The following is a 12,371-nucleotide window of genomic DNA, read 5'->3' as shown; positions in this document are numbered from 1 at the left end:
GAAATAATTCCAGGCTTATAGAAATTAAATCATTTGTTTGTCATAATTGCACAAGTTGGGGCTTCCAGTTGTATTTCACAGTAACCAAGCTTGACCTGGATGAAGGAAAGAAAGGGGGCATTGCAGAAGAGATACTTCAGTGTCAGCTCTGAGTGAACCTGGTCTCAGCCCTGCCTTGCTCTGCTGCGTGACCAGGTCCACTCTTCTCCTAATGGCAAGATAACCATCATCAGATCGGTGATTATGTCTGACTCAGCTAAGCTACACTCTGCCTCCCAATTCTTGACTCACAGAAACTGTGATATAATGTGTGTGGAGGGAAGCCACGTGGTTTTGAAGGATCTTGTTTCTTAGGGGCAGATAACCATCATACTCTCCTAGCATCCCCACTTCTATTGACTCTGTCCTGAAAACCACCTGTAGATACTGTGTCTCCCTCTCTATTTTCCCTTTTATTGAAAATAGATTTCTTTTCTCACATAATTTATCTTGATTATGTTTCCCCTCCCTCTACTTCTCCCAGTTCCTTCCTATCCCTCCTCCCATCTGGATCCACTCCCTTTCTGTCTATCATCAGAAAACAACAGACTTCTAAAGGATAATTCTATTATAATACAATGTGATACGATACGCTGTGATACAATATGATACGATGGTCTCTGGTTCTTGGTCACCCAAGCAGGGTTAGGAATGGGCCTTAAGTCAAATCAGATATTGCTTGGTTACTACCATAAGCTTTGTGCCAGCATTGCCCTAGCATTTCCTGCAAGCAGGACACCATTGTAGATAAAGGGTCTGCAGCTGGCTTGTGTTTGCGTATCTTTTCTGGTAACCTGCAGAGTACTTTCCTGTGCCTTGCTGTACCAAAGACTAGAACATAGGGTGAAGGCAATATGTAGACACCAGCTCTACTTCTCCGTGTTTTCTTTAGCAATGACCTTGCTGTCAGTTTGTGGAGAGTAGCCTATAGTTTTGGCAACAGCCTGGGTTGTTTAGGGATTCCCATGAGACTCCATTGGCCAATAACTCAATTAGATGAAACCCAGTCTCAGTGCAACCCAGTCTCAGTGCTAGAAGCTTCATTTGGTGCTAAGAGATGTTTAGTTGAGTCTCTGCCTCCTCCATTCTTTGGCAATTTTGTTCAGATTGCCTTCATGCATGTATATATTTTAAGAAGCTTTTTCTGTATTTGGTTTTCATACTACCCCTCAAATGGCCCTTAATTTTAGCTCTGTCTCCCCATACCACCCTGAACATACCCAATCTCATCTAGAGGCACTGTAGTCTATATAACGCATGGGACATTATAAAGCATATGCCCAGGCTTCAACCACTGAAGAGTTTCACTTGATAAGTCTGGGATGAGTTGCAAGCATCTGAATTTAACTAAATGATGTTTCAAATGAAATGTAGCCCATGTTTCTGAGGAATGCTTTCACTGAGAACTTCTTCTACTGTCTTTAGCTATACGCGCTCCAGGCTCCTTTTCTGCACTGGGTCTTCTGCTCCTCTTACTTGAAGTCTGATTGACTAGTTCACCTTACCATTCAGCATGTCCACCTCAGCCAGTGGGAAGCCTGGTACCAGCTACAGTGAGACTTTTATGAGCCTACAGAGCAGCTCTTCCTCAAATAGAATTACATCTAGTTTGCCTGGCAGGTTGCTGGGCTCCTCCCTCAGGATTCCTAAGTAGTGCTGAGAAGGGAACCAAATAGTATATATTTCTAGGAAGGTCTGAGTAAGGTGGTGCCACTGGATTTGGCCACACTTTGAGAGCCATTGGGAAACACAATGGGACCTAATATTGAAACTTTTCCCCAGAGACACTCTAGGAATGATCTCTCTCTCTCTCTCTCTCTCTCTCTCTCTCTCTCTCTCTCTCTCTCTCTCTCTTTCTCTCTCTCTCCATTCCTCCCTCCCCCATCGCTCACATTTCCACCCTCCCCCTCTGTAGCACAAATCTTAAAAGGTCTTATTAATAAAATCAAACCTGAAGCCAAGTATTGGGGTGAATGCTGTAAGGTCAGAGAAACAGAACAAGCCACCGCTACCTCACCTCACCAATTCCTCAGCTGATCCTATTTCCTCATACTGGAAGCCTCTGAGTCCTTATCCAAATGGATCTCAGCTGAACTGCTCCTAAAAGCCTAAAGGCTTAACCAGCCTAGTTCCTGGTCCTCATGCCTTAAATACCTTTCTGCTTTCTGCCATCACTTCCTGGGATTAAAGGCACTGGCTGTTTCCAGTGTGGCTTTGAACTCACAGAGATCCAGAGGATCTCTGCCTCTGGAATGCTAGGATTAAAGGCGTGTGTGCCACCATTTTCTGGCCTCTATATCTAGTGGCCGTTCTGTTCTCTGACCCCAGATAAGTTTATTAGGGTGCACAATATTTTGGGGAATACAATATCACCACACCCCTCTTTATACCTCCTTTTCCCTCTTCGTCTTTCTCCTCTCTCTTTCCCTCCCTCCTCTCTTCCTCTCTCTCTTTCTCCTCTCCACCCACCCCACTCATACACACACTATTCAGGTACCATTATGATTTGTAGGTCAGGAAACACTTTCAGAGGTGGGTGGTGGCACAGGCCTGTCATCTCAGCTACTTGGAAGACAAAAACAAGATCATATGTTCAAGGCCTGCCTGGGCTACAGAATGAGTTTAAGGCTTAAATGAGGTATATATCAAGTTCTAAGCCAGTCTAGACAATTCAGAGAGATTCTGTCTAAAGAAAAAGAATTGTTTTAAGAGCTGAGGACCATGCTTAATGGGAGAGTGTGTACTCAGCATGTATATAAGCCTTATGTGTAGTGTGATCCTAATTAGTCTTAACTATAAAATCCCAGAGTCAGATATCAAGGGTGAAAGCTGAAAGATCAGAGAAGCAGAGTAGCAGCCACTAGAAACTTCTTACCTCTACAAATCCTCAGACCAAATAGGGGTGGGTCAAGATTCTGTCTGCACCTGCCTTATATTCCTGTCTCTACCTTCCTAGTGCTGAGATTTAAGGCATGTACCACCACCACCACCAAACTCTGTTTTTCTTTCAGACTGGTGAGATCTAGTGCAGTGGCCTTGAACTCCTGATCTTCCTGCTTCCTCCTCCCAAGTGCTGGGATTAAAGGTGTGTGCCACCACTGCCCAGCCTCTGTGGTTAACTAGTGGCTAGCTCTGCCCTCTGATCTCCAGGCAAGCTTTATTTGTCAGAACACAAACAAAATATCATACAACACTTATGTTCAGTCTCCAGCACTGGGAAAGAAATAAAAGGAAGCATCTTCACGATTGGTGCCCATTGTACTGGAACCAGTCAACTATGGTGACAAAGTCTAAGAGTAGATATTTTGGTGGCTAGTCACTGGAGACAGAGAACAGCAAGGACTTCTGGGATGCCTTTAGTTTCCTAGTCCTACTTAATTTCCTATCCAGTTAGTGGTTACTTGCACATACTCACTTCCCAGAAGATATTCAAAAGCTGGATGTGAGGTGCACACCTGTAATCCCAGCATTCAGGAGGCGGAGACAGGAAGATTCCAAGTTCAGAGGTTGACATAGCAAGCCTCTGTGTCCGAAGACTAGAAAGAAAAGAAAGAAAAATCAGTCTGTATACCTGTAGTCTGTGTCATTTTCTGAGTATTATAGTTCTTAAAGTTTACTTAAGTTGATAATATTGATAAAGGCTGTCAAAATCCAAAGGAATGGGCCCCCACACCAGACCACAAGTCTGCCTTCCCCTAGTGACATTCTGGCAACATACTAACCAAAACATCCTTACACTGTCTCTTTCCTTTTCTTCTGTCATCTCTCTCTCTCTCTCTTTCTCTCTCTCACAGAGAGAGAGAGAGAGAGAGAGAGAGAGAGAGAGAGAGAGAGAGAGACTTAAACTGTTACTTCTTTTAAAACAGGCACCCAGATTTTCGAAAGAAAATATAGTAAATGAAGTGCTTGCACATTTTAACTTTCTAGAACAATAAATAGTTATAGAAGTTGAAAGGCAGGTTGAGAGTGCTCCTCAAGATGTTTTTAGAATCCCAAGCCCACCCTTGACTTCCTGCCTCTGTTTGGAAAGTCCCTAAGAGGTGTAGCATTGTTTTTTCCGGGGTGGGGGCAGATGTCATTTCCACGTATCCCTCCTTACCCACACCCGCCTCATCACATAAAACCTTCAGGCTGTTATGGCTTGTTTGCAGATTTCTTACCAAGAATGCTAGTGGTTGCTCAAACTCCTCAGGGACATCCCACTTTGCAAATCATTCCTTTTCTACAGTTCGGGTTTCTGAGTTAAATGATTTTCTCCCAAAGGTCAGTTTCAAATGTTAATGGGGCCAGGTTGCCTTGAGATGTCTAACTTCCATGTGATCTAAAAAATAGTTATCTTTCAAGGCAGGAGCTAAGTAGGGCACTATTGGATACATCTCAGGTGATGAATGCCAGTCTTCAGACCGCTACGGAAGACAATAGTTGCCTCCCTCTTGGATGCTACCTAATCACAAGGAGAGGTACTGTAATCTGTTTTAAAATTCATAGGCTCACATGTGTTTGAATCCCAGAATCACCAACTGTGTAGCCTTGGGTAAATTATTTCCCTGCCCTTCCAAACTTCAATTATGCTAAATAGGTTAACAATATAAGTCACAGGATTATTGGGAACATCCTACCATTGTTATATTAAAGAATCAAAAACTTTGCTGTTATGTGGTAAATTCTTAGTGGACTGTAGAGTAATTATTAAGCCATGAAAGGAAATTAATAAATATATTATTTAATTCTCTTTTGAGGTGCCCAATACCAACACCAGTGAATAAAAATTAATATAATGTTTTCCTTACAATAGCAAATAACTGTAGTAAAAAATACAGAGCTGGAGAGCACATGGTGATGGGGGCAGTAATGAGAGAGCTGCTGGGAAACCATTGTAGTGACTGAATTGGTCTGTACCAGGATTACAATGGTCTTTATACATATCTACACAGGACAAAACTGCATAGACATATACTCTGTGCCAATGCTGGTGTCCTCATTTTGATATCAAATTGTGGTATGGAACATATAGTCATCAGGGGAAACTGAGTGGAGGGCAGGCCAGACCTTTCTGTACTGTTGGTGCACAAACCTGTAATTCCCTCACAATGACAAATTAAAAGCAAAAGGCACCCGTCTTAGTCCCTGTTCTACTGCTGGGAAGAGGCACCATGATCAAGGCAACACTTAATGAAAGAAAACGTGTAACTGGGGGCTGGCCTACAATTTCAGAGGCTTAGTCCATTATCATCATGGCAAGAAGCATAGTGCTGGGGCAGTAGCTGAGAGCTACATTCTGACCTGTGGGCCTTGAGTGGCAGAGAGAACCTGGGCCTGATATCGGTTTTTGAAACCTCAAAGCTTTGCCTCCCCACCCCCAGTGACACACTTCCTCCAACAAGGCCCCATCTCCTAATCCTTCTAATCCTTTCAGAGTTCCACTTTTTGGTGACTAAATTTATGAGCCTATAGGGGCCATTTTTATTCAAATCATCGCATTCTACTCCCTGACCCCTATAGACTTGTAGCCATATCATAATCAAAAAATGTTTTCAGTTCCACTTCAAAAGTCCCCAGAGTCTATCACAGTCTCAGCAGTGTTTAAACATCCAAAGTTCAAAGTCTCTTCTGAAATTCGCTGTGTTCTTTTAACTCTAACCTCCTGTAAAATCAAAATCAAAAACAGAGCACGTACTTCCAATATGCTATGGCACAGAATATACATTACCATTCCAAAAGAGAAGAAAGGGAGCTTAGTGAGGAAACACTGGACCGAAGCAAGACCAAAACCCAGCAAGGCAAACTCTAAATTCTGCATCTCCATGTCTGATATTAAAGGCTCTTCAGGTCTCCAATTCCTTTCAGCTTTGTTGACTGACTGAAACACACTTCTCTCTCTTGGGCTAGTTCCATCCTTGGTCTATAGCTCTCATTGGCAAGTATCCCACAACTCTCCTATATGTACTAGTTTAGTGTATTGCTTTTCACACCATTACTCCTCCTTTTTTTTTTTTTTTTGGTTGGTTTTTTTCTTTGTTTTGGTTACAGAGTTTCTTTGTGCAAGAGTCCTGGCTGTTCTGGAAATCACTTTGTAGACCAGGCTGGCCTCGAACTCAGAGATCCACCTGCCTCTGTCTGACAAGCACTGGGATTAAAGGAGCGTGCCACCACTGCCCGGCACCATTACCCCTCTTTGAGACTACTCTCTCCTTCACTGAAGGAGCCTAGTGATGTAGTCATGTAGCATGAATCTTAAAGGTTCTTATTAATAAAATCAAACCCAAGGCCAGTTATTGGGGTGAATGCTGGAAGATCAGAGAAGCAGAACAAGCCACAGCTACCTCACCTCGCCAACTCCTCAGATGATCCTGTTTCCTCAGACTGGAAGCCTCTGAGCCCTTACCCAAATGAATCTCAGCTGAACTGCTTCTCAAAAGCCTCAATGCTTAACCAGCCAAAAGCTTCTAGTTTCTGGTCTTCATGCCTTATATACCTTTTTGCTTTCTGCCATCACTCCCTGGGATTAAAGGCTCACTTCTTGGGATTAAAGGCATGTGTCACCATGCCTGGCTGTTTCTAATGTGGCCTTGAACTCACAGAGATCTAGAGGGATTTCTGCCTCTGGAACGCTAGGATTAAAGGTGTGAGTGCCATCATTTTCTAGCCTCTGAATCTAGTGGCTGTCCTGTTCTCTGACCCCAGATAAGTTTATTAGGGTGCACAGTATTTTGGGGAACACAATACCACCACATAGTCATACTTAAGTGTGTCACAAACAAGGTTCCTAAAGAATACAAAGTTTGACAACTGGTGAGTAGAGGTACATACCAATAATCCTGGCATTGAAAGGTCAGGGCAGGCAGCCGGAGAATTACAAGTACGAAATCATCCTCAGTTACTTGGAAATTTGGGGACCAGTTTGTGCTACATGAGATACTGTCTCAAAAAGAAAGAAAATAAAAGAATACGAAGTTTGGTCATTTCTATTTTAAAGTGTCTTAACTGGCTAACACTGGGCCATGGGGTTGAGAACGTGGCTGGTCACTGCAGTCAACTTGCTGCCACAGCAGCAGTGGTGTCAGGAGGGCACTAAAGTCCTCTGTGCAGCTGAACAAACAGAAAAGCAAAATATTCTTAACTTGGGGGATATGGTATTTGCAATCCTCTGTTATACTGTGTTACAAAGGCACAGACCAGAGCCTGAGCAACTGGTAAGTATTTGAACAAATGAATGCATGAGTGAAGGAATGATCAGGAAGGTAAATGACCAGAATAAACATTGTATTCACCTTAGAAAGGCGGGTTTTGATGAAGCAGGACCTCCCAGGTCAACCTCTCACACCTCCCTTTGTTTCCCTAGGCAGCTTGAAATCCACTCTCCAGATGCGAAGCACTCGGTGATCCTGAGGAGTAAAGACTCCGCCACCGCCCAAGCCTGGTTCAGTGCCATCCATTCCAACGTCAGTGACTTGCTGACCCGAGTGATTGCTGACGTCAGAGAACAGCTGGGGAAGACGGGTATTGCTGGCAGTCGTGAGATCAGACATCTTGGCTGGCTGGCAGAAAAGGTGAGAGGAATGTCTCCTCTGTCGATGGTTCCTAGGTTCCTCCACTGAAATGACCTCATTCTATAGGCTGGTTCTCTCCTTAACAGTGAATTGACTTTCTTGTCCACCCCAGAAGACCTCATAACATTGCAGTATGTGGAGAATTCATCTCAGTCAACATTTATTCTCTAGCATACTTTCAAATATGTGGCAAATTACATGTGGTCCCTAACTGTGCAATGGGCAAATGAGCACGTTAATGGATGGTTTGATTTCTGTGGTATCCCTGTGATAGGCAGGAAAAGTAACTCAAGCTCATAATATAGCATCTGTGAGAGAGGAGACATGATTGCTCAGAAGGGGTTTGTGTGAATTTTAATGAACCTGTTCATTAATTAAATAGATCCTCCAGGAATCATGTGTTTCCAAAGGACAGCAATGATATGCATAACTAGGTTTATTGAGCAACTACTATGTGCCGATTCATTTTTACCTTATCTTTTATTTGTACTTTTAAACAAGCAAGTTTTAAATGTCATTCTTAATGATGCAGGCCTAGGCAGGAGTGGCAAAGTTTGCATTTAAAATGAATGTATGGCAATATTGGCACAGTAAGCAGTTTAAAAATTAGTTATTAGAACATATTTCTCATTCAAAATCATGGGTGCCATAATGGCTATATACAAATTTATGTATCATATTTGCATTCCTTGTTTCTTTCCCTCTTTTACCAGCCTTCCTCTTCCAGACTGCCCCCGTTCCTGCTTTCACATGTTTGTGAGTTTGTATGTAAGAATCCATACGTATGTTTGACAGTTGGGACAAGATGAGGACCTAACAGAGGGTTGCAACTGCAGAAGCTTTCATTTATGCTGTAAATCGATTTCATGAAGTCATAGCCTAGACATATTAACAAATCAGGCAAATAAACAATGTAATGAGCAAGAACTCTGAAGCAAGAATGAGCTAATATGGACTGTGTCACTGTTTGGCTTTTATATAAATGATGAATTTAGAAAAAATAATCCTTTTGCATAATAATAATAATAAATAAAGACATGGCTGTGTGTCATGGAGGACAGTTGCCATGGAAAAGGTTTTATATATAAAGTTAACACTGTTGCTCAGATTTCCTTTCCCAAAGCATATGATAAGTTGGGCATAGGAAGGCTTGACGGATCGAGCCTTGGCCGTTGTTCTTACATCTGATTGCTGTCCCTCGAACCTGTGGTGATGGTGGTGTTCCTGGGCTTTGAGACAGTTTAACGTCCCCATGACTTCCCTTCTAATAGTTGGTAAATGGCAATAGAGATGTTGCAATAATAACTTTCCTGCCAATGAATCCTGTCATCTGAGAAGGCCCAGTCAAAGGGCACTTGGAAATAACACCTGAGCAGAGCATTCGGCTGCTTCCCACCATTGTTCTTTGTATGCACTTGTTCACGCATGGGTCTGGGCCACAAAGGTCAATGCACAGTGGGTTGTTTGATTTGGTGTTGTCCCATCTCTCAAATATGTCAGAGAACTAAAGATCATTGCGGGTGTTAAGAGCATCAATATCATAAGACCTGCAAACCTTGGCAAGCCTTTCACAAGCTAGCTGGCTCAGAAGGTGCCCAGAAGTGGGGGGCAGCTATGTGAATGTGACAGGGTGGTCAGAGGGGAAATCTGTGGTGATGGAAGATTTCTGCCTATGGGTTTCTATGGGCTTGATATAAACATATGAGTTTTGAGTTGGTGTTCTTAATGAAAACAGCGCAGGAAATCTGTACAGTTGACATTTGTATAAAGTCACGGTTGCTAACACTTCCCATCATTTACTTTCTCAGGTGTGTTTCTCTTGGGGGGAGGCCTGTGAGGCAAGAATCTTGCAGTTTCAAGCGACAGAAACGCAACTCTGCTTGAGCATCAGGAGCACTGTGTAGCCTGTGTCCCAGGACAAGGTTCAGGTGTGCCCAGGATTCACTTAATGATATTAGTCACACTTCTCCATCTCTGTTTTTCTGTCTGCTTTGATAATTTATTCTCAAAGGACTCACCTCTGCTTGACCTGAAAAGTCCAGGTTCATTTCCTTACTCTTGGCTGTCTCCAAGTTGAAGCCTCTGTGCCCCGGTCCTTCCAACAGAAGTCTTACGTTGGAGCTCATTGGATTGTCTTGAATTGTGTTTTGAGCATCAGTTGTGCTGAGGTCAGGACAAGTCATATCTATTGAGAAGTGAAGAATGGTTATGTTTGGGGGTGGGAAGGTCTATTGGAGAGTCTTTCTGTATAGGCCATGCTGGTGTAGAACTTATGATCATCCTATCTCAGCCTCCCAAGTACTGATAGGATAGATGTTTGCCACCGGAAGGCTACAGATTTGTCTTTGAGGAGAGTGTTATCGTGATTGTTCTGGTTTTTTTTGGAGGCCGTGTCTCATAAAAAAAAACAATCTGATGTTGAACTCATTGTGTAGCCAAGGATCACCCAAACTTCTGATCCTCGGGGATTACAGGTGTGTGTGTCACCATGCCTGGTTTATGTGGTGTTGGGTATCAAATCCAGGGCTTTGTGTGTGGTAGGTAAGCCCTCTACCAGCTAAGCTCCATCCCCCAAATGGGCATTTATTCTTTTTAATGAAAAAACTTAGAATAATAAAGTGTGTATTGGTACGAAAGTGATGGAAGTAGAAAGAAAGACAAGAGAAGGAGCCTGTTGGGATGGACCATGCCTTCATTTGGTTAAGATGCTGAATTACCATGAGTGGTCCTAGGAGAGGAAATGGAACACATCTTCAGTGTCCTGGCAGAGAGGGATAGGATTCAAATTAATGACTAAAAGGATTTAAAGCAGGGGTAGTTGGTGCAGTGTATCCAAGATGTGGGAAACACATAAAGAAGTGCTCCAGAATTGACAGTGAGATGCTATGCTGCCCTTTGACCTGAAAGGGCATGAGCAGGAGTAGGAACTGAAAGGATCAAGCATCACAGCTGTAGAAAAAGCCTGGCTACTCCCAATCATAGTCTTTAGGAGAGAGAGCCAGTTCCTGCCATCTTCTGGCTACTGATCTTGTGTTGTTATTTCCTAATGGACGAGGCTGACAGGAAGCAAGAGGGAAGGGATGACCACTGGTGACATCTGTTCATGTGAGTGGGCATCCCAGGGCTCAGGGAAGGATGTGAAGAGGCACGAGCTGGATCTGCCATGTATGTGGGTTCTCGCCAGTGTGAACACCCTCCAAATACTGAGATGAGGTTCTCACCTCTTTAACCACTATCTGTATTTAAAATCATTACTGTTCAGTTAGTTGAAAAGTGCTTTTGTATCAGTCCTAGTGACACTGGCTATGTTTCCAGAGGTTCCCCTGTTTTCACTTAAAAGCTGAGTTATGCCTTTGGCTTATCCCAAATCATTAGTAGGCCATTACTAGGTGTTCCCATGGAGCAATAATAAGAGCATATAAAAAGCTCTTTCTGTTTTGGGAATGCCATTATTCTTACAATATAATTTCAAATAATCATTGCAGATGTCTCCTTGAGTGTGTGCTTCAGTGTATTTATAAGAGCAGTAATGACTTATTATGGACAATTATTATAAGCAAGAATATCCTTTATTGCTTTTAACTCCAAATTTATCAAAAAAAAAAAAATACCATACATCAAGTCCAAGGGAACAAATCCAAACAACGCTCTTTTTTTGAATAGATGTCTAATATCAAATTCTAGTGTGGATTCATATGGATGGCTTTTAGCCAAATACAATGAATGGCAAATCCTTAATACTGTGCCTTTCTTATCACAAATATCAGAGAATTTACTTGGTATTTGTAAAGATATAAAATGTGATCCTATATATATCCAGCTGCAATTTACCTTAAATTGATGTCCTTTGTCTTTCTCTATACTGTTAAACTTTGGTTTGGGGATGAATAATAGCAACTCCATGACAAGGTTATACAAATCATATTTAATTTCAAGGTTTTACAAGTGAGGCTTATATGAACTAACATACTGTGAAGCCACATCAATTTCCTTTGTAAAATCCAGTGCAGTGCAAATCCTAAGACCTCCTTGACTCTACTCGGGAAGAAAACTGAATACTAACACTGTTCTCTTCTTGAGACAGTCAGGGGAGCTGAAGGATGGCTCTTGAGAAACTATGAGATCTCCAGTGACCAGAGAGAACTCACTGCCAGAGAGAATGAGAAGAGTGGGGCATGGAGTAGTTCAGCTTGTGGGGAGGGCACAGGACAGGGACAGAGACTGTTCTGGAGGTGGATAGCACTTACATCATGAAACGTGTGTGTGTGTGTGTGTGTGTGTGTGTGTGTGTGTGTGTGTGTGTGTGTGTGTTTTAGTTATGTATATGTGACAGGAGGGTACACGTGCCTAGGAATACTACTAAGGGCCAGAAGAGAACATCGGGTAACCAGCTCTATCACTCTCATCCTTGAGATAGGGTCTCTCATTGACCTGGAGCTAGGTCAGTGGCCAGTAAGTCATGTCGATCATCTTGTCTCTGGCCCTCACAGCTCTAGGAGTTACTGCAGTGCACATAGCTACCTCCAGCCTTTTATGTGGGTGCTGGGATTCCCACTCACGTTCTCCTGCTTGCACAGCAAGCATTCTTACCCATTGAGCCATCTCTTCCGCGCCTACATGGAAGACACTGAAAGCTACACCGTGATTTAAATCTGATTTGGTGAACAGTAGAAAGCATTCACATACAAAAAGGAACTCAGAGCTGACCTAACCCCACTTCTTTTTCCTAAGGAAGAGAAAATGCAGTCCCCAGGATAGAAGGTATTTTTATCTAAAGTCACA

General features: G+C 42.8%; 1 protein-coding gene across 2 annotated transcripts in view; it reads left to right on the top strand.

Annotated features, from left to right (window-relative positions):
* The window catches only part of Sntb1 (syntrophin beta 1), a 252,097-nt gene that overhangs the window by 150,893 nt on the left and 88,833 nt on the right, over nt 1-12,371 (top strand). For both annotated transcript variants that reach the window (XM_052747831.1, XM_052747830.1), the window contains one exon: nt 7,382-7,589. In XM_052747831.1, coding sequence (XP_052603791.1) covers nt 7,382-7,589 — 208 coding nt within the window. The remainder of the gene's footprint in view (nt 1-7,381; nt 7,590-12,371) is intronic.

Source organism: Peromyscus californicus, unplaced genomic scaffold (assembly GCF_007827085.1).
Source record: "Peromyscus californicus insignis strain IS unplaced genomic scaffold, ASM782708v3 Scaffold_20__1_contigs__length_68692818, whole genome shotgun sequence".
Taxonomy (NCBI): domain Eukaryota; kingdom Metazoa; phylum Chordata; class Mammalia; order Rodentia; family Cricetidae; genus Peromyscus; species Peromyscus californicus.
This window is presented reverse-complemented; position numbering and strand designations above follow the sequence as displayed.